This window comes from Chiloscyllium punctatum, chromosome 7 (assembly GCF_047496795.1).
Source record: "Chiloscyllium punctatum isolate Juve2018m chromosome 7, sChiPun1.3, whole genome shotgun sequence".
NCBI lineage: Eukaryota > Metazoa > Chordata > Chondrichthyes > Orectolobiformes > Hemiscylliidae > Chiloscyllium > Chiloscyllium punctatum.
Genome location: NC_092745.1, coordinates 30,151,483 through 30,173,981, shown reverse-complemented (window position 1 = coordinate 30,173,981; position 22,499 = coordinate 30,151,483). Strand labels below are relative to the sequence as shown.

The 22,499-nt window shown below is 43.3% G+C and overlaps 1 protein-coding gene across 1 annotated transcript in view; it reads left to right on the top strand.

The window, feature by feature from the left end:
* Nucleotides 1–22,499, top strand: part of LOC140479560 (vesicle-trafficking protein SEC22b) — a 36,180-nt gene that overhangs the window by 8,638 nt on the left and 5,043 nt on the right. The window contains exons 3-4 of the mRNA XM_072573384.1: nucleotides 8,059–8,225; nucleotides 21,691–21,713. Of these exons, the coding sequence (XP_072429485.1) occupies nucleotides 8,059–8,225; nucleotides 21,691–21,713 (190 nt within the window). The remainder of the gene's footprint in view (nucleotides 1–8,058; nucleotides 8,226–21,690; nucleotides 21,714–22,499) is intronic.

The window sequence follows — 22,499 nt, the reverse complement described above, 5'->3', positions numbered from 1 at the left end:
TCTCCATTATAGAAGTTAAGCTTACAGGCCAATGGTTATCACCTTTTTGTCTACATCCTTTTTTAAACAGTGGTGTCACACTTGCTGTTTTCCATTCTGCCGGAACTGCCCTAGGGTCGATGAAATTTTGGTAAATTACCACAAGCACATTTGCTACTTCTGTCGTGATCTCTTTTAGTACTCGTGCAGTGCATTAGGGCCAGGAAACGTGTCTACATTCAGTCCAATTTAGCTTGCCTAACACTACCTCGTTCGTGATAATGATAGGTCCTCGCTTCTAGGTCCTCGCTTCTTAGTGCCTCGTTGTTATCAATAATTGGCATATTACTTGCATTTTTTATTATGAAGAGCGGCACAAAATATCTGTATAATGCCTCTGCCATTTCTTCTTTTCCCATTATTAAATCCCCCTTGTTATGGACCAGGCCAAACTCCCCTCAAAACCTTTCAAGAAGGTAGCTCAGACTCTAACTTTTTTAATTATTTTAAGCAGATGCAGAGTGGATATTCCAAGAATGATGCAGCTGATCCAACCTCTCCGTTTTAAACAAAACATAATTTACTTATACATGAACAAAAGAAAACTGAATTTAGAATAACATAATTATTTAAAAACCCAACTTAATGATGCTGTGCCAAATATTTGCAACATCCCCATAAACTCCCCTTGGCAAAAAAGGTAATATCAAAGACAGGTTCTTACAAGAGAGATGTGAGAGAGAGAGGATCAGCATGGAACTGTTTCTTTGACCAGCAGCCTCAAAAAAACTGATTGCTTACACAAACCAAACCAGAGATAAGCTGAGCTGGGAGAACGGGCCATTCCCCTTTCATTGTACAAGTTTCATTTTTAAACTTGAAAGCCCTTTACCAGAGGCAGTATCTGTTCAATAAAATCAAATTGGTTTGAAAAGCCATCCAAACCAGACACATCGGAACTTCCATATTTACATATCCTCTCAAAAAAAACCAAGGACACAATAACCTTGTCAAAGGAGTAACTTTGTCGCACCATTCTCATCCTCTGAAGGACCAATGTTTGCCTTAATTGCTCTTTTTCATTTTATGTGTTTGTGGAAACTTTTGCTTTTTTTAATGTTCTGAATCCATAATCCATGTTACTTTTCTTTACAGCTGCTTCTGTGGCTTTCTGTTAGCCTTTAAAGATTTCCCAATTCCCCCAGTTTTTGCCACTTTGTGTGCATTTGTTTTCAATTTGATACACTCTCTTACTTTTTCTCTTATTCATGGCTGATTATCCCTTTCCTACAATCCTTTCTCTGAACTGGTATATACTTTCATTGAACGCTATGAAAGTTTGCTTTGAAAGATCTCTACTAGTCCTCAGCTGTCCCACTATATAGTCTTTGCTCCCAATCAACCTTAGCCAAATCCTCCCTCATCCCATTGTAGTCTCCTTTGTTTAAGCACAAGACATTGGTATTGGATATTCCCTTCTCTATTTTGAATTCAACCATACTGCAATCGCTCCTTCCGAGAGGAGATCATCAATTATTCCTGTCTCATTACACCGGATCTGATCTCGGATAACTTGCTCCCTCGTAGGTTGCATTATATACTGTTTGAGGAAGTTATCACGGATATGTTCTATGAACTCCTCTAGGCTACCTTGACTGACTTGTTTTGACCAATCAATCTGTAGATTAAAATCCCCCATGATAATTGCTGTACTATTTCTCCATGCATGAGTTATTTCTTTATTATTTGGTGGCCTGTAGACTACACTTATCAGTGACTTCTTCCCCTTACCAATTCTAATTGCCATCCAACCTTTTTCTCCAAAAAAGCTATCATCTTTCACTCTCTTCCAGTGAATAAATGCTAATTGAGATACAGGCAGTGTCCAGCAGTGAATAAGTCATTCCCAATACACCAGTATATTTTTGCAGTGAATAATACACCCCAATTACAGCAGTGATTGTGAATAATTTTTCTGTACTCAGTCAATGATCATTTGTAAATGATTAGTGGTGCACAACAGCCTGACGTTGTATAAATAGTTGATTGTATAGGCAGAGTTTGATGCTATAAATAATCACTGGTGTACAACAAAGTCTGATATTGTATAAATACGATTTCCTGATATACAGGCAGTGTCCGGCAGTCAGTAAATAATCCCTACTAGATAGGCAGAGTCTGGCAGCGTGTAAGTGTTTCCTGATATAATAGTGATGTGTGACTACACCCAATAGACAGTCAGTGGGGAAAAAAATACCCAACGATAAACAGACTATGTCTGGCAGTGAACAAACAGGCAGTGTCTTCCACTGATTAAGTATGTCCCAATATAAAGGCAGTGTCTGGCAGTGAATAATTGATCTATATGGAATAGATTGTAAATAATCATTGATGTACACCGAGTCTCTCACTATATATGATGAATGGTGTATAGTAGAGCCTGACACTATATAAATTACCACAGAGTCTGACACTGTATAAATAATTACTGCTGAACCTGACTGCAAATACTCTCAGGGGTACAGCAGAGCCTGGCGGTGGTGTAAATAATCAATCACTGCTGCACAAACAGAGTTTGACACTCAATGCGAAGACTGTATCAAAACTGACAACATTAGAGTCAAAATCTTTCGATTTAGATTTTTGACATATGCCAGCTCAGACCTTCAGAGTGTTGAAAGTCTGTCATACCAGTGAGAATTGCCGAGGACAGATTTGCAAGAAATTCAGGCAATGCCATGAACTAGTCGAGTTTGCCGGAGCTGTTTTGATCAGATCTGCTGTGTCACTTTGCAGGAAACGTGGCAGAAGCTCTGTTTTCGTATGTAAATAAGGATCTCGCAACACTTGGCTGAATCGTTGAAGTGGGAACAGCTGCAAGAAGTTGCAGGATGTCAGGGAGAGGGAAGGTCAGGATGGCAGCTTAAATGATTCTGGGACTTGACTGGTTTTCGGGTGACCAGTTTGGGACACTATTCCTGTATCACAATCAACCATGTGGTGGGTGGTGAGGAGCAGAGCTGTGGATTGCAGGAAATTGTCGATGGAATGGTTGGGTAAGCAGAAAAGTGACAAATAGAGTTCAATCTGGAGAAACCTGAGAGCATGCCTGATAAATAAGGTAAAAAGAGTTCACAATAATTGGTGGAACATTGAGAAGTAAGGGGATCTTGAAGTATATGCCCACAGACCTTTGAAGCTGGCTGGTAAAGAAAGTAGGAGAAATTGAGGACTGCAGATGCTGGAGATCAGAGCTGAAAATGTGTTGCTGGAAAAGCGCAGCAGGTCAGGCAGCATCCAAGGAACAGGAGAATCGACATTTCTTCCTGAAGAAGGGCTCATGCCTGAAATGTCGATGCTGCCTGACCTGCTGGTAAAGAAAGCATTCAGGGTGATTACCTTTCATAACCAAGAGTTGCGCTGGAATTGTCTAAAACACCAATTAGAGGCAAGCAACAGTCTAGTGCACGGTATGCAGTCTAGTGAGCAGAATAGCTCAGCGAGAGAACTTTGTGCAATCCTGCTCATCATTTTAAATGTGATCACATTGTCAGTTTTAGGGTTCAGGAATCACAAACCCAAAAAGCTGGGTGAGAATGCATGAGTGACAAGCAAATTTAAGTCTAATAAAAAGCAACAGTTTAGACATGAAATTGAATAGGCAGATAAGGTGTACAACACCTCATTGGTAAAATCATTTTCTTGGCTCCGAATCAGACAAACCGATGGTGGGGGAGTCTCATCTCCATGTGAGGGAGGAGTGGTTTCTTCTGTTTAATTTAGTCATGTTGAGTGAACCAAAGTGTTAAGTCTGGATCATACTGAAGAACACGCGCCTGTTCTTGAGTTAACCAAGGTATTTGCCAGTGAAGTCCAGCTCCTGTCTAGAGTGATTTTTGTTCCCTGACAGATATCTTTGTAGCATCCTTAAACACCGGAGGGTTGCTCATGTTGTCCCCCTGTACAAGAAGGGTGGTAGGGATATTCCGGGTAACTACTGACCAGTGAGCCTGACATCAGTGGTGGGAAAAATGCTAGAGAAGGTTCTGAGGGATAAAATCTATTTATATTTGGAAAAGAATGGGCTTATCAGTGATAGGCAACATGGTTTTCTGCGGGGGAGATCGTGCCTTACCAACTTAAGAGAGTTCTTTGAGGAAGTGACCAAGTTGATAGATGAAGGAAGGGCTGTAGGTGTCATGTACATGGACTTTAGTAAGGCATTTGATAAGGTTCCCCATGGTAAACTAATGGAGAAAGTGAAGTCACATGGTGTGCAGGGTGTTCTAGCTAGGTGGATAAAGAACAGGTTGAGCAACAGGAGACAGAGAGTAGTAGTTGAAGGAATTTTCTTGAAATGGAGAAAGGTGACTAGTGGTGTTCCACTGCTGTTGTTTGTGATATACATAAATGATTTGGAAGAGGGCACTATTGGTATGATTAGCAAGTTTGCAGATGACACGAAGATTGGTGGAGTAGCAGAAAGCATAAGGGCTGTCAAAGAAGTACAAGAGGATACAGATAGACTGGAGAGTTGGGCGGAGAAGTGGCAGATGGAGTTCAATCCAGACAAATGAGGTGATGCATTTTGGGAAGTGTAACTCAAGAGCGAATTATACAGTAAACAGAAGAGCCTTAGGAAAAGTTGATGAGCAGAGAGATCTGGGAGTTCAGGTCCATTGTACCCTGAAGGTTGCTGCACAGGTGGATAGATTGGTCAAGAAGGCATACGGTATGCTTGCCTTCATCGGACGGGGTATTGAGTATAATAGCTGGCAGTCCTGTTAAAATTGTGCAAGACATTTAGAATACTGTACGGTTTTGGTCGCCACATCACCAAAAGGATGTGGATGCTTTGGAGAGGGTGCAGAGAAGGTTCATGAGGATGTTGCCTGATGTAGAAGGTGCTAGCTATGAAGAGAGGTTGAGTAGGTTAGGTTTGTTTTCATTAGAAAAAAGGAAATTGAAGGGGTACTTGATTGAGGTCTACAAAATCATGAAGGGTATGGACAGGGTAGATACAGATAAACTTTTTCCCAGGGTAAAGGTTTCAATAACGAGAGGTCATGCTTTCAAAGTGAGAGGTGAAAGGTTTAAGGGGGATACACACGGAAAGTACTTTACACAGAGGGTGGTAGGTGCCTGGAACGCGTTGCCAGCAGAGGTAGTCGAGGCAGGTACGGTAGAGTCATTTAAGATGCCTCTGGATAAATGCATGAGTAGGTGGGGAGCAGAGGGATACAGAAGCTTAGGAATTGGGCGAAGGTTTAGACAGTGGACTTGGATCGGCTCAGGCTTAGAGGGCTGAAGGGCTTGTTCCTCGACTGTAACTTTTCTTTCTTCTTTATTCCCTCACGGTTTATTTACCATAATCCTGAGAGCCCATACCAGTCATTTACTCAGTTGTCCATTGGCAAGTGACAGATATTTAAGGTATTCTTTCATATTTCTGTTCGCCAATGAAACATCTCTAGCTTGGAACTCCTGTTTGTGTGTGGGTCATGAGGTCATCTCCCTTCCCCTCCATAATATTGCAGTTTCTTGTTTCAGTGGCAGCGATATATCCCTGGCAGAGATAATGGCCTTTGCTGCTTCATGTTTGTCAGCCCAGTATGCTTGCTTATGAGAGAGAAAAGTGTGCTACTCTTAGAGTCATAGAGATGTACACCATGGAAACAGACCCTTTGGTCCAACCCATCCATGCCGACCAGATATCCCAACCCAATCTAGTCCCATCTGCCAGCACCCGGCCCATATCCCTCCAAACCCTTCCTATTCATATATCCATCCAAATGGCTCTTAAATGTTGTAATTGTACCAGCCTCCACCACACCCTCTGACAGCTCATTCCATACACGTACCACTGTCTGCGTGAAAAAGTTGCCCCTTAGGTCTCTTTTATATCTTTCCCCTCTCACTCTAAATCTCTGGACTTCCTGACCCTATCCATGCCCCTCATAATTTTGTAAACCTCTATAAGGTCACCCCTCAGCCTTAGCTCCAGGGTAAACAGCCCCAGCCTGTTCAGCCTCTCCCTGTAGCTCAAATCCTCCAACCCTGGCAACATCCTTGCAAATCTTTTCTGAACCCTTTCAAGTTTCACAACATCTTTCCGATAGGAAGGAGACCAGAATTGCACGCAATATTCCAACAGTGGCCTAACCAATGTCCTGTACAGCCGCAACATGACCTCCCCACTCCTGCACTCAATACTCTGACCAATAAAGGAAAGCATACCAAAGGAAAATCAATATTCAATCAGATTGTTTTATGATTTTTCTGGAGTGTTTACACACTGATTTCCTACAGAATGCGAGAGGGAAAGAGGAGATTAGTTTAGATTCCCTACAGTGTAGAAACAGGCCCTTCGGCCCAACAAGTTCCGCACCAACCCTCTGAAGAGCAACCCACCCAGCCACAATTCCCTCTGACTAATACACCTATCACAATGGGCAATTTAGCATGGCCAGTTTGTCTAACCTGTACATCTTTGGGCTGTGGGAAAAAACCTGAGCAGCCAGAGGAAATCCACGCAGGCACATGGAGAATGTTTACAAACTCCACACAGTCAGTCACCTGAGTCTGGAATTGAACCTGGGTCCCTGGCGCTGTGAGGCAGCAGTGGTAACCACTGAGCCACTGTGCTACCCCAACTACAGTGCGGCCCCAACCATATTGACAGGAATAGAGAAGTTTATCATTGAGGAAATACTGAATGTGCCAAGACACAAACAAGCTAATACAGCTGATGGAAATTTGAAATAAAAGCTGGAAATGCTAAAGATACTCAGCATGTGTCATGCCTTAATATTATTGATCTCTCTTTTATGTTTGGATAACCAGTGCTTGTGTTCACACCTGCTCCGGGCCCATCTTTTGTTTCTTCACTTTGTCATTGCCACACCCTTTGGCTATGCATTCCCAACTTGTTTTTTATCATGTAATGAATTCCATTTGTTATACTCTGATATGGAGCATGAAACTAAACAGCACAGGAACAAGGCATATGCCTTTGGGCCCAACATGATGGTATTATTCATTAACCTCATTTGCCTGCACGTGTTCCTCATCCCTCTATTCTCTGCCTGTCTATCTAAATGATCTTTTAAAGTTGCTGTACTACCACCCCTGCCAGCTTGTTCCAGGAACCTACCACCCTCTGTGAAAGAAAAGGTGCCTTGAACAGCCCCTTTAAAATTCTCCCCTCTCCCTTCAACCGACATCCTCAGTTTTTGACATTTCCAGCTATCCACCCTATCCATTTATGTACTTCTGTCAGGTCCCTCCTCAACCTCTAATGCTTTAGTGAAAACAATATAAATTTGTCCATCCCCTCCTTTATAGCTAAATGCTCCAATCCAGGCTATATCCTGGTCAACCTGTTTTGCATTCTCTCCAAAGCCTCCACGTCTTTCTTATTCTGTAGCAAGTTGAACTGCACACAATACTCCAAATGTGGTCTAACAAAACTTTTTTACACCAATTTTCCTGTTTGTTTTTTGCTACATTGCCCCATTGGTCTGTTACATTACTAAACTTTCTGAATTCTTGTACAAAATCAGCAACATGAAATGTTAACTCTGTCTCTTCATAGATGATGCCTGACCAATTGAGTTTCCAGCACATTTTGTTTTAAATTTTGGGTTTGCTAGGGGATTTCTTGCAAACCGAAAACCTGAGGGGAGTTACAATTGAAATGAAAGTAAGCAGTTATTTTCCTTACAAAGGCTTAGAATTAAAGTAACTGGTGGAAATATTTTGGTGAGAGTGGAAGAGACAATATTTGTTGAGAACTCCTGTCTGAAAGGCTGGTAGAAGCAGAATCATTCGTATTTAGTAAAAGCTTGAATATCCACATAAGTACTGTGACCTATAGGACGACTTGCAGGCAATTGAAAAGAGGAGTTAGGTTGAAATGTTGGCTCAGATACAATGGGCAGAGTAGTGTCTTATGTTGTAAACTTCACTTATTCTCTTAGGTCATTCAAGGCCATGTGGTCTGTGATCAAACAGCTATAAACGCAAGTTGTGATTTCACTTTCCGCAGCTGTTCCTTTAGCGAATATCTCTGTTTTGCAGCTACGTCATAGAAAGAGGTGTTTGCTATCTGGTCTTATGTGAGGCAGCATACCCAAAGAAGTTGGCTTTTGCGTATCTGGAGGACTTGCAGGCGGAGTTTGATGAGCAACATGGGAAGAGAGTACCGACAGTCTCTCGTCCTTACTCTTTCATTGAATTTGGTGAGTGTACAATTCATGAATCTTATATTTGTTTTATTACCCCATGAATAGCTCACACCCTTTGCATTTCAAGAGGTAGGAACTCAAGTCATGTCAGTGAATCCCAGTCCCTCGGCTCAATTTAAAGTTCTTATTCTGAGTAGCAGTAAGAGAATAATTTTTACATAGGGCTAAAAAGGATGATTAACCATGAATATGCCACATGAAATCATTCAATAGTGACTCTGCTATCCAAACAGGTTTCAAGGAAAAATCGTTTTGATTTGCACGTAATCTACACATGATTAATATCCCAATGGAGGGAGGAAACAAACAAAACAATAGTCACAATATATGGAGGCCAGTTAGCTGCTCATATCTGTATGTTTCTTAGCTGAGATCATCTCCTGCCCTTTCCTTGTAGCCCTGTAACTTTTCTTGTAGCCCTGTAACTTTTTTTTTGTTTTCGGTAATGATGTAATTCCCTTTTGAAAGTTTTCTTTAAACCTGCCTCCACCACACTTTTGAGCAGTGCAGTCCAGACACTAGCTACTCAGTGTGTGGAAATGTTTTCCCGAACATTGCCATAAGTTGTTTGACCAATGTCCTGAAATCTATTCTCTCTGATTCTCAATCCTTGCACCAATAGAGGCTACTCTGTTGTGGTTCCTTATGATTTTCAATGCCTTGATCAAATCTCTGGGCTTCCTTTTCCAAGGAGAACTGTCTGATTAACTGAAACTTCTGATCTCTGAAAGCATTCTCATTAATCTTTTCTGAACTACCTTTTCTGCCTTCATGTCCTTGCTGAAGAGTTGTGTGCAGAGCTGGTTGCAGTACTCCAGTTGATGCCACACCAGTGTTTTATACTGGTTTTATGATAAAAACAATGTTTTTGTATTCTGTGCTCTGATTAATAAAGCTCAGGGTAAGGTGTGCTTTATTAACCCTTTACATGATTGCATTGGCCCAAGTTCGTCTGCTCCTATGACTCAAAAAAAGAGTTGTCCCTATTGTTTGTGATATTCATAAATGATGTAGATGAGGATGTGGAGGTGATGTTAAGTTTGCAGATGACACCTGGACTGTTTGCTCATTTGGACAGAGGAAATTTAATCCTGATAAGTGTGAGGTGATGTGCTTTCAGAAAAGGACATGACGAGGGATTATTCAATGAATGGCAACACTGGGTATTTCAGAAAGATGTTGGTATGCTTGTCCATAGATCTCTTAAGATGGCAGGACACCCTAACTCTCTCCCCACCCCCACCCTCCTCTAGCTTATCTCTCCAGGCTTCAGGCTCACTGCCTTTATTCCTGATGAAGGGCTTTTGCCCGAAACGTCGATTTCGCTGCTCGTTGGATGCTGCCTGAACTGCTGTGCTCTTCCAGCACCACTAATCCAGTACATTAATAGGGTGGTTAGGTCCCCTGTACTGATGGATTGCATCCTAGGATCCCAAAAGAAGGAACTACAGAGAAAGTTGTAACTTTCCAAAACTCCTCGCATTTTGGAGGATTGGAAAACTGCCAATGTGACACCCCTACTCAAAAAAGGCTGGTAACAATCGCCGCAAATGAGCCTAGTATTGGAAATGTGTGCCAAACAAACAGACCTGCAGAATGTGTATGGGCTCATAGAATCCTGACTGTGTGCAAGTAGGCTATTTGGCCCATCAAGTCCACACCAACCCGTCAAAGAGCATCCCACCCAGACCCAAGCTCCAACCCATAACCTTGCATTTCCTGTGGCTAACCCACCTAGCCTGTACATCCCTGGACACTGAGCAATTTAGCATAGCCAATCCACCTAAACTGTGTATCTTTGGGCTGTGGGAGCAAACCAGCGCAACTGGAGAGATCTCACGCAGAACGTGGGGATAATGTGCCAACTCCATGTAGACAGTTGCATAGAGTTCAATCAAACTCAGGTCCCTGGCACTGGAAGGCAGCAGTGCTAACCACTGAGCTACGGTGGATAATTACATAGTTCCTTGAAACAGGAGTCACAGACAGGTGGTGAAGAAGGCGTTCGGCATGCTTGCCTTCATTGGTCAGTGCACGGAGTATAGATGTTGGGGTGTCGTGTTGTGGCTGGACAGGACATTTGGTTCGGCCACTTTTAGAGTACTACATTCAATTCTGGTCTCCCTGCTATACGAAGCATGTTATTACACTTGAAAGGTTTGAGAAAACATTTAGTGTTTCTGGAATTGAAGAATTTGAACTGTCAGGAGAGTTTGAATAGGCTGGGGCAGGTTTCCCTGGAGCTGCTGAGGCTGAGTGGTGACCTTTTATAGGGGGCAGAGATAGGGTGAAAAGTCATGGTCTTTTTCCCAAGGTAGGGGAGTTCAAAACTAGAGGGTGTATGCTTAAGGTGAGAAAGGAAAGATTTAAAATGGACCTGAGTGGCAATGTTTTCACACAGAGGCTGGTGCATGTATGGAATAAGCTGCCAGAGGAGGTGATGGAGGTTGGTACAATTACTACTTTTAAAAGTTATCCAGATGGGTACATGAGTGGGAAGGGTTTAGAGGGATGTGGGCCAAATGGTAGCAAATGGGTTTGTATTAATTTAGGATATCTCTTCAGTGTGGATGAATTGGACCGAACAGTCTGTTTAACTGTAACTCTGTTCTGATACTACTTATAGAACCAGTTAGAAATTCTAATTGAGCAGAGTTAGCATGGCTTTCTGAAAGGGAAGTCATGTCTGAATAACTTACTGGGGTTTTGCATAGGAATCAGTAATTAATTAGACTTCCAGGTAAGGTGTCTCACCAAAGATTTAGTCATAAGATTCGCCCATAGTTTTGGGGGGAGTGTACTGGCATGAACAGAGAATTTGCTAATGGCCAGAAAACACCAAATGGGGATAAGGGATTCCTTTTCAGGTTAGCGACCTATAACCAGTGGGGCTCCACAGGGATCAGTGCTGGGACCATAACCGTATTCATGGCTTGGAGGAAGGAACTGAATGTACTGTAGCCACAAAAAGTAGGTGGAAGGACCAGTTGCAAGAGGCATTCAAACAGATTTCAGATAACTATTGATCAGTTAACCAAGTAGTGGGAGAATGTTTTCAAAATGAGTATAAAATGTGAAGTTGTTCAATTTGGAAGGGAGAATGAGAGAACAGAGTATTATTTAATTGGAGAAAATCTGCAGGGTGGGACTTGGGCACAAAATAGCAGCTAATCAGGAGATTGGAGTGTATGAATCTTACTCAACTGTACAAGGTGCTGGTGAGAGCACATCCAAAGTACTGGGAGCAGTTTTGGTCTCCATATTGAAGAAAATATATAATTTCTTTTGGAGGCAGTTCACTAGGATGATCCCAATATGGAAGGATTGTCTTTTGAGCAAAGGCGAAACTGATCTATTCATAGGAGTTTAGCTGAATAAGAAGTGATCTCATTAAAGTAGAGGATTTTTGAGGAGAACTGAAAAAGTAAGAGAAGCAAAAATGTTTGAGAGGATAAATGGTAAGAGGGTGTTTCCCTTCATGGGAGAATCTAACACTCAAGGGCATAGTCTCAAAATAAGAGTGGCTGTTTAACACTGAGATTCTCTGAGGGTTCGGAGTCTTTGAAATTCCTTGTGACAGAGCGCTGGTAAATCCCTTGGTAAATTTAAGGCTGAGATTAATTGATGATCAGTTGAGAAATCAATAGGTAAAGGGAAAAGCCTCACTTATGTAAGGTCAACAGTAATCCTGTCGAATTGCAGGGTAGGTTTGAGAGGCCAAAAGACAACCTACTTCTATTTCTTCTAGTCTTAAGAAAGCAAACAGGATATTTGCTTTTATCAGTCAAAGCACAGATTATCAGAGGAGGGAGTTTGTATTGGGGCTGAACAGGACTTTGGGTAGGCCACAACTGGGGGACTGTGTGCAGTCCTGATCACTGTATGGTCAGAAGGATGTAATTGCACTGGATGGGATGCAGAAGAGAGTAACCAGGATGTTGTCTAGGATGTAATGTTTCAGCTATGGAGAGAGGCTGGATAAGCTTGAATTGTTTTCTTTGAAGTGCAGAAAGTTAAGGGGAGGGACCTGATAGAGTTGTTAAAGATTGAGAGGAATGGTTAGCAGCTGTTCCCCTTAGTTGAAAGGCAGGAGGTTTACAGGGAACTTGGGAGTTCAAAACGTGAGGATATATTTTTAATGTAGGAAGGAAAAGTTTTTAAAAATACATGAGGGGAACTTTTTTTTTAAAGAGTGTGTGGGTCATGTATGGAATGAACTGCCAGAGGAAGTGGTAGATGCAATTATAATTAGAATGTTTAAAAAACATTTGGATAGGTACGTGAATAGGAATGTTTGGAGGAATATGGGATGAATGCAGGCAGGTGGGACTAGTTTAGTTTGGGAACATGGTTGGCATGGACTAGTTGAACTGAAGGGTCTGTTCCCATGCTATATGACTGTATAAAATATTTTTTCACGCAGGTCATAGTAGGGTCCGAAATGCACTGCCTGAGAGGGTAGTTGAGGTGATAATTTCACAACTTTAGATATTATTTGGATGAGCGTTTGAACGTAACAGCACAGTATAGACCCTTCGGCCCTCGATGTTGTGCGGATCTGTGGAACCAATCTGAAGCCAATCTAGCCTACACTATTCCATTCTCATCCATATGCCTATCCAATGATCATTTAAATGTCCTTAAAGTTGGCAAGTCCACTACTGCTGCAGGCAGTGGGTTCCATGCCCCTGCTACTCTCCGAATAAAGAAACTATCTCTGAAATCTGTCCTATATCTATCATCCCTCGATTTAAAGCTATGTGTCCTCATGCTAGCCATTGCCATCCGAAGGAAAAGGCTCTCACTGTCCATCCTATCTAATCCTCTGATTATCTTGTATGTCTCAATTAAGTCACCTCTCAACCTCCTTCTCTCTAACGAAAACAGCCTCAAGTCCCTCAGCCTTTCCTTGTAAGACCTTCATTCCATACCAGACAACATCCGAGTAAATTTCCTCTGAAACCTTTCCAAAGCTTCTATATCCTTCCTATAATGTGGTGGCCAGAACTGTACGCAGAATGCCAAATGTGGCCGCACCAGAGTTTTGTACAGCTGCAACATGATTTCATGGCTCCGAAACGCAATCCCTCGACCAATAAAAGCTAATACACCATATGCCTTCCTAACAATCGTAAGACTACAGGCCCAGAACTGGAAAGTGGGACTTGTCATCCGCCGACATTTCCGCCACCAAACCAAATCATCCGCCGACATTTCCGCCACCAAACCAAATCATCCGCCGACATTTCCGCCACCTCCAAACAGACCCCACTACCAGGGATATATTTCCCTCCCCACCCCTTTCCACCTTCTGCAAAGACCGTTCCCTCCGTGACTACCTGGTCAGGTCCACGCCCCCAAACAACCCACCCTCCAATCCTGGCACTTTCCCCTGCCACTGCAGAAACTGTAAAACCTGCGCCCACACCTTCTCCCTCACCTCTATCCAAGGCCCTAAAGGAGCCTTCCACATCCATCAAAGTTTTACTTGCACATCCACTAATATCATTTATTGTATCTGTTGCTCCCGATGTGGTCTCCTCTGCATTGGGGAGACTGGGCGCCTCCTAGCAGAGCGCGTTAGGGAACATCTCCGGGGACACCCGCACCAATCAACCACACCGCCCCGTGGCCCAACATTTCAACTCCCCCTCCCACTCTGCCAAGGGCATGGAGGTCCTGGGCCTCCTTCACCGCCACTCCCTCACCACCAGACGCCTGGAGGAAGAATGTCTCATCTTCCGCCTTGGAACACTTCAACCCCAGGGCATCAATGTGGACTTCAACAGCTTCCTCATTTCCCCTTCCCCCACCTCACCCTAGTTCTAAACTTCCAGCTCAGTAACTGTCCCCATGACTTGTCCGACCTGCCTATCTTCATTTCCACCTATCCACTCCACCTTCTCCTCCCTGACCTATCACCTTCATCTCCTCCCCCACTCACCCATTGTACTCTATGCTACTTTCTCCCCACCCCCACCCTCCTCTAGCTTATCTCTCCACGCTTCAGGCTCACTGCCTTTATTCCTGATGAAGGGCTTTTGCCCGAAACGTCGATTTCGAAGCTACTTGGATGCTGCCTGAGCTGCTGTGCTCTTCCAGCACCATTAATCCAGAATCTTGTGTAGATTGTGTATTTTTGACGGTACAGACTTGAAAGGCTGAGGTCCTCTTCTGTAGTGTATAATTCTAACCTAAATGTCATCCTCTCTGGTCAGGACAGATGGAAAACACTTATTAATATGGAAGCAAAATACTGGATACTGGATATCTGAGATACAAATAGACAGTGCTGGCAAACATGGCCAAGTTTCACTTGGTTCACCAGTCCTGACGAAGGGTTTCGGCTAGAAATGTTCACTCTCCTGCTCCTCAGATGCTATCTGCTGTGCTCTTCCAGCTTCACATCTATTGACTCTTTTGTATCCGGCTGCACCACTACCCTGGCAGTGCCTTCCAGACTGCAGCTACTGTGTTTAAAAAAAAAATTGCCCCTCACATTTCCTTTGAACTTTCCCCCTTTCTCCTTAAATGCATGCCTCCGACATTTCAACTCTGGGAAAAAGATTCTGACTGTCAAACCTATTTATGTATCTCATAATTTTATGGACTTCTATCAAGTCTCCTTTAAGCCCCCACCACTCCAGAGAAAGCAACACAAATTTTTCTCGCTTCTCCTTATAGCTCATACCCTGTAATTTAGGCAGCATCCTGGTAAACTCCTTCTGCATCCTCTGCATAGCGTGCACAGCCTTCCTGTAATGTGGTGATCAGAATTGATTGCAATACTGATGTGTGACTTAATCAAAGTCTCACAAAGCTGCAACATGACATCCTGACTCATGTAGCCAATTCCCTGACCAATAAAGTCAAACATGCCATACGCCTTCATTACAACCAATCTACTTGCACGACAACTTCCAGGGACTTGAATCCCAAGATCGCTTTGTACAGTTCCGGGTCCTGCCATTACCTGTATACTTTTCCTTCACATTTGATCTCCCCAAAGTGCAGCACCTCACACTTACCCGGATTAAACACCATCTGCTATTTCTGCACCCATATCTATATCCCAATGTATCCTTTGATAATAATCTTCGCTATCCACAACTGACCCAACATTTGTGTCGTCTGCAAACTTACCAACCCACCCATCTACATTTTTGTCCCAGTCATTTATATAAACCACAAACAGCAGAGGTCCCAATTCAGAGCCCTATGTAGCAGTATTTTCTTCTGAGAGCGAATGAAAATGCAGGAGGCAGGCAGAACTCAGGCAAGTGGAAGTTTATTCATGCAGAAACTGATTAAAGCAGGGAGAAGGCGTAAGGATCTTCCCTGAATTTAGTGTTGACTTACAAACTCAATTATTTGCCTAATCTTTGGCTCAGCTCAGAAGATTGATCAATGACCCACTCTAACTTGTACAGTTAAAAAGCAGTATTTTTATACATTTGTGTTGTAATGATCACATAACTTGGATCACACACAACTTCCCTCCTAATCCATACACCCAATCTGGTAAAACATCTAATTAATGATGGACATTAATGTGTCCAACCTTGGGTTCTCGGGTTCTCCTATTCTCATGGTGTTTAACAGGCACAATTATCGCTAGGCCTTGGGATCTTTCTCTGCATCCTGTTCATTCACATTCCAAAGTTTATTGCTAGACTCCTTGGCTCCTCTCAGCCTGGCTTTATCTGTAGAGATTGTTTGAATTTGATCTATTGTATCTCGTGTGCTGTCTTTATAAAATTCAGTTATCACTCTCTTATATTACCCACTCTCCTAATTACGTGTGCAAATATGCCAAAGACAGTTAGTTTCAACTAGTTGGTATAAGATGCGTAAAATTGATTTTTTTTCTTCAGAAATTAATTATGAAGTGCAAGGTTAAATATAGCTTTTCCTAATCTTAGAACTTTGGGATGAATAGGCTGTAAGCAATCTATTTTGTTCAAGGTGCATGATGGTATTTCCTGAAGCTAATTAACTTTCACAAATAGACATAGATGTTTTTGTTGTATGAATGTATATTTATAGTGGAGAATCTCTAACTAGAAGTTGTTGCTTAATTTTGCAGAGTAATTAAGAAATAATTGTTTACTGTGAAATAGTTATCCATTGTTCAGGTAGCTATTTAGGGAGTTTAGTATGCTATATCTCACATCTGGTGTTTATTTCGTTAATGTATTAATAATTCTTTCATTAGTTGAGCTGAGACGTGACCTGTTCCGCACAAAGCCATTCTGACTGTCCCTAATTAGGCCATGTTTTCTCAATGCATGTAAATCCTAACCGTTAAGAATTAACTTTAATAGTTTCCCAGCCACCGATATAGTTTGCAGGATTATTCTAATTTCTCGTCTCGAATGGAGGAAAAACATGAGCTACTCACCAGTCCTCCAGGACTTCTCAGTGGCTAGTGAGATTTTGTTTAAGGCCCCAGCAATCTCCTTTCTTATCTGTCTCATTAACCTGGAGTAGCTACCTGGAGCACTGGCGACCTGTCCACTTAATGCTTTTTAAGAGGCCCAATACCCACGTCTTTCTTTATCTCAAAATGTCAGAGTGCAAAAGCATGTTCAACACTAATCTCATGTCCTCCATATCCTCCTCCTGGGTGAACACCAATGCAAAGTACTCATTTAGGATCCTGCCCACATCATCTGCCTCCAGACACAAGCTCCCTGCTTTACCCTTGAGTGGTCCTAACTTTTCCCGAATTATCCTCTTTTTCATGTCTGTAAAGAATGCCTTGAGATTCTACATGCCAGTGATATTTCGTGGCCCCTTCTTGCGCTCTCAATTCCCGACCTGAGATCTTTCCTGCTTGCTTCATATTCCTCATGGACCCTGTCCGATTTTTAGCTTCCTAAACCCTACAAATGCTTCTTTTGCTATGGAACATTTTGAGATGGAAAATGTTCCTCAACACACTTGGAATTTCTTTCCCCTTTCTGCTTATCGCATTCCTCTTTTCCCAGTTTATGTTGAAATAATTCACATTTCCCAAAAGAACTTGTTAATGACTGGAGGCTGTACTGAGCAATGTTTTTGCATCTTTTTTTTGTTTTTTTTTTAAATCCAGCCAATTCAGTTCAGTCCCTGTCTCCTCTGGAATCCCACCTCTCCAGCACTGCACCATTCTCCTCGATCAATACCAAAACTCCTCCCTCCCCTTTATTAATTTACTAACTTTTCTGAGCATCTTGTTTCAGGATGATTTAACATCCAGTCCAGCCCTCCTTTCCAGTCTTTAACATTCGTTAACAAGTCTTTAAACTCCCAGAGCATCGTATCTCAATGGGACAGTCTGTATGCACCAAGTTCATTTATCTCTGCATATTCACACACGTGCTGTAACCCTAATGTAGGTAAAAACAAGGACTGCAGATGCTGGGAACCAGATTCTAGCTTAGAGTGGTACTGGAAAAGCACAGCAGTTCAGGCAATATCCGAGGAGCAGGAAAATTGATGTTTCGGACAAAAGCCCTTCATGTACACTTGATTCCTTTCCCTCTTATGACCCCACCGAATACCTGCTATTTTTTTCTATTTTCCTGTGCGATTTGCCTCCTGGTTTTCTCACCTCTCGGGTTAAACCCTCCCAAAGACCGCATTAGGGAATTGGAGCTCGAGGTGAGTGAACTTCGGATCATTCGAGAGGGTGAGGGAGTTATGGAGGTGGGGGGGGGAGGGCGGTGAACCTACCAGGGGAAACCACGATGGCCAGGTTTCTGGCACTGAAGGGAAGGGAGGAGAATAGGAGAGCTCTGAAAGGAAAATCAATAATAGGAAATTCAATCGTGAGAGCTCTGAAAGCTAATGCTTCCAAATAAACCTTTTGGGACTGTAGCCTATCCATCCCAGTCCAACACCAGCTCCTCCACATAATGGTAAGAGGAACAGACAGGAGATTCTGTGGTTGCAAGCGAGAATCCTCGATAGAATGTTGCATGCCAGGGTCAGGGATGTCTCCGATTGTGTCGACAGGATTGTTAAGGGGGAGAGTGAGTAGTGAGAAATCATGGTACGCATCACTCCCGATGACATAGGTGGGGAAACTGATGAGGACTTGAAACGCGAATGCTGGGAGTTAGGTTGGAAGCTAGAAGGCAGGACGAGCAAAATAGTAATCTCAGGATTGCTACCGGTGCCAAGAGCAAGTACAGGTGAACATGTGGCTGCAGGGCTGGTGGGAGGGAGGGCTTCAGATGTGTGGATCAGTGGGATACTTTCTGGGGAAGGTGGGACCTGTACAAGGGTGGGTTGGACCTGAGCTAGAGGGGCACCAATACCTTGGGTGGGAAGGTTTGGAGGGTTTTCACTAGATTGGCAGGGGATGGGAACTGGAGCTGCAGGTCAGATGGTAGAGTAGGTATTGAACAGCCAGATAGAGTGTGCAAAGAGTCTATGAGGAGGAATAGGCAATTGACAGGGCAAAGGTGCAGACAGTGTGATGGGTTGGAGTGTGTCTACCGTATACACTCATATATAGGTAGAATTTTGAAGGTGGTTTTTTAAATCTGAAATTAGGGGGTTGACTTAAACACGAACTATTGTTTTCAAGGGGATGAATATTTATCTACAAAATACATAAAATGGGAAATTTACCTTCCTGGCTGCCCCTGGTCCCTGGCTCTGGAGCGTTCCCTGTAATGTGCTTGGGCTGTGGTAAACTGCAGGTAACTGAAACAGACTCCACAGATTACAGTAATTCTGAAAACCTGGAGCAGAATGTGACGGCTGGTGGACTGGAAGACCTGGAACGGCATGATATGACCAGCAGACTCGAAAGCCAGAGCGGAGCACATTGGGCAGGCACACTGACTCATAAATGTTGATCTGTAACTATGAAGAACTTGGGTCAACTGAAACATGAGATATTTGGAAACATGAGATTTATTGGCCAAAGTAAGGGGTCGACGTACACATGAGACTGACCTATACATGAGTATATATGGTATTTTAATGCAAGAAGTATCAGGAGTAAGGGTGCCAAACTTAAAGCATGGATCAATACTTGGAACTATGATGTGACCATTGTGGACACTTGGATATCAGAGGAGCAAGAATGCTTGTTGGATGTTCCAGGGTTTAGATGTTTCAAAAGGAATAGGGCGGGTGGTAAAAGAGGTGGGGAAGTGGCATTGCTAATCAGGGATAGTATCACAGCTGCAGAGAGGGAGGTTGGCAAGGAGGATTAGTCTACAGAGTCCGTCTGGGTGGAAGTCAGAAACCGGAAAGGAGCAGACACTTTATTAAGACGTTTCAACAGACACGAAGAAGCAGATGAGGCAGGTCAGGTTTTGAAAAGGTGCGCAAATAACAAGATAGTTGTCATAGGTCACTTCAATTTCCCTAATATTGATTGGAACCTCCTTAGTTCACATAGTTTAGATGGAGCAGTTTTTGTCAAGTGTGTCCAGGAAGGATTCCTGACTCAATATGTAGATAGGCCGACTAGAGGAGAGGCCATATTGGATTTGGTGCTTGGCAACGAGCCAGGCCAGGTGTCTGATCTTTCAGAGGGAGAGCATTTTGGTGATAGTGATCACTACTCCCCGACCTTTACTATACTTGTGGAGAGGATTAGAAGCAGACTGTATGGGAAAGGATTTAATTGGGGGAGGGGTATTACAATGCTATTAGGTAGGAACTGGGGTACCTAAATTGGGAGCAGATGTTCTGAGGGAAATGCATGAAGAAATGTGGAGGTTGTTTAAGGAGCACTTGCTGATATTGCTGGATAGGTTTATCCCACTGAGGCAAAGAAGGGATGGTAGGGTGAAAGAACCGTGGGTGGCAAGGGATGTGGAACATCCAATCAAAAGGACAAAGGAAGCTTAATGAATGTTGAGGAGGGAAGGATCAGAGAGGGGTTGAGAGGGTTATAAGGTAGCCAGGAAGGACTTAGGAGAATGGAAGGGAGCATGAAAAAGCTTTAGCGGAGCATTAAAGAGAGGGATCTTGACGTTTGTGAGGATGGCTTGAAACAGACTAATATGCTTGAACAGGTTGATGTTAGGAAGGAAGATGTACTGAATATTTTGAAAAATATAAGGATAGATAAGTCTCCTGGGCCAGGCAGGATTAGATTAGATTAGCTCCAGTGTGGAAACAGGCCCTTCAGCCCAACAGGTCCACACCAACCCCCCCCCGAAGAGCAACCCACCCAGATCCATTCACCCCTGGTTAATGCACCTAACACAACGGGCAATTTAGCATTGCCAATTCACCTAATCTGCACTTCTTTGGACTGTGGGAGGAAACCGGAGCACCCGGAGGAAACCCACGCAGACACGGGGAGAATGTGCAAACTCCACACAGTCAGTCACCTGGGACCATGGTGCTGTGAGCCAGCAGTGCTAGCCACTGAGCTACCATGCCACCCCCAAGGTTACTGTAGGAAGCAAGGGAAGAGATTTCTACTCCTTTGACAATGATATTTGTGTCCTCACTGTCCACTAGAGTAATGCCAGATGATTGGAGGGTGGCAAATGTTATTCCCTTGCTCAAGAAAAGGAATCGGGATAATCCTGGGAATTACTGACCAGTCAGTCTTACATCTGTAATGAGCAAATTATTGGAGAAGAATTTGAGTGATTACTTGGAAAACCAAAGCTCGATTAGGGATGATTTGGAGTTGCTGGTGTTGGAGTGTACAAAGTTAGAAGTCACACAACACCAGGTTATGGTTCAACAGGTTTAATTGGAAGCACTAGCTTCCAGAGCGCCTCTCCTTCATCAGGTCCTTCATAAGGGCGGCACGGTGGCTCAGTGGCTAGCACTGCTCCCTCACAGCGACAGAGACCCGGGTTCAATTCCAGCCTCGGGCAACTGTCTGTGTGGAGTTTGCACATTTCTCCCTGTGTCTGCGTAGGTTTCCTCCGGGTGCTATGGTTTCCTTCCACAATCCAAAAATGTGCAGGTTAGGTGAATTGGCCGTGCTAAATTGCCCGTAGTGTTAGGTACATTAGTCAGGGGTGAATGTAGGGGAATGGGTCTGGGTGGGTTCTCTTCGGAGGATCAGTGTGGACTCGTTTGGCTGAAGAACCTGTTCCCACACTGTAGGGAATCTAATCTAATCTAATCTAATACAAGGTTAAAGATAGGATTCTTGACAATGTGAAAGAACTGAGGGATCCTGGAGTTCATGATCCCTCAAAGTTGCCACTCAAGTTGGTAGAGTTGTTCAGAAGGCGTATGGTGTGTTGGCTTTCGGTGGATTGAGTTTAAGAGCCGTGAGTTATGCTGCAGCTCTACAGAGCCCGAGTTAGAGCACACTTGGAATATTGTGTTGCCTCAGTATAGGAAGGATGTCAAAGTTTTAGAGAGGGTGCAGAGGAGATTTACCAGGATGCTGCCTGGACTGGAGGCCATGTCTTATGAAGAAGGGTTGAGGAAGCTGGGGCTTTTCTCATTGGAGCAAAGAAGGATAAGAGGTGACTTGATAGAGATGTACAAGTTGATAAGAGGAATAGATCTAGTGGATAGCCAGAGACCTTTTCCCAGGGCAGAAATGACGATTATGAGGGGGCATAATTTTAAGGTAATTGGAGAAAGGTGTAGGGGAGATGTCAGAGGTAGTTTTTTATACACAGAAGGTGATGGTAGAGTCAGATGCATTCAGAACATTTAAGTGACTCTTGGATAGGCACATGGATGACAGTACAATGAAGGTTAGTTTAATCTTAGAGTGGGATAAAAAGTTGACACAACATTGAGGGCTGAGGACATATGTTCTATATGTTCTACAAGTCACCTTGTAGAAAAGCATTTGCTGCTCTGTTTTAGGAGCTGTCATCTGGTCTGTGCAGGTCCCATCAGCACTTTCCCTCCCTTCCCCAGCATCTTAATGTCCCAGGAATCTGAAGTCCTCCTCCTGGACTCTGTCTTCAGCATGAATTCATCTAGTCTACCTTTCTCTTTCTATACTCATTCGGACATATTACCAGAAGAAATTAGCTTTGAAACAAGGTATGAGTTCTAAGGTTTACATCAGCAAGACTGGCAAATGATGATGAGCTGAATCACTGGAGAGAACTTTGTGTCGTGTGACAATACCTGGCAGCTGGCATTGGTCCAGACCAAGGGGCCAGGCCTTCACAGCTTCCAGAAGATTTTCAAGAGAAAATGTACAAGACAGGGAAATTTTATAGCAGATAAGGAGTTATACACCCAGTCACTGATGGCTCTCTATGGAGTAATCCAGTCAGTCACATCCCCATCCTGCACCCTGTGCTCTCTCCATTATTCTGCAAGTTT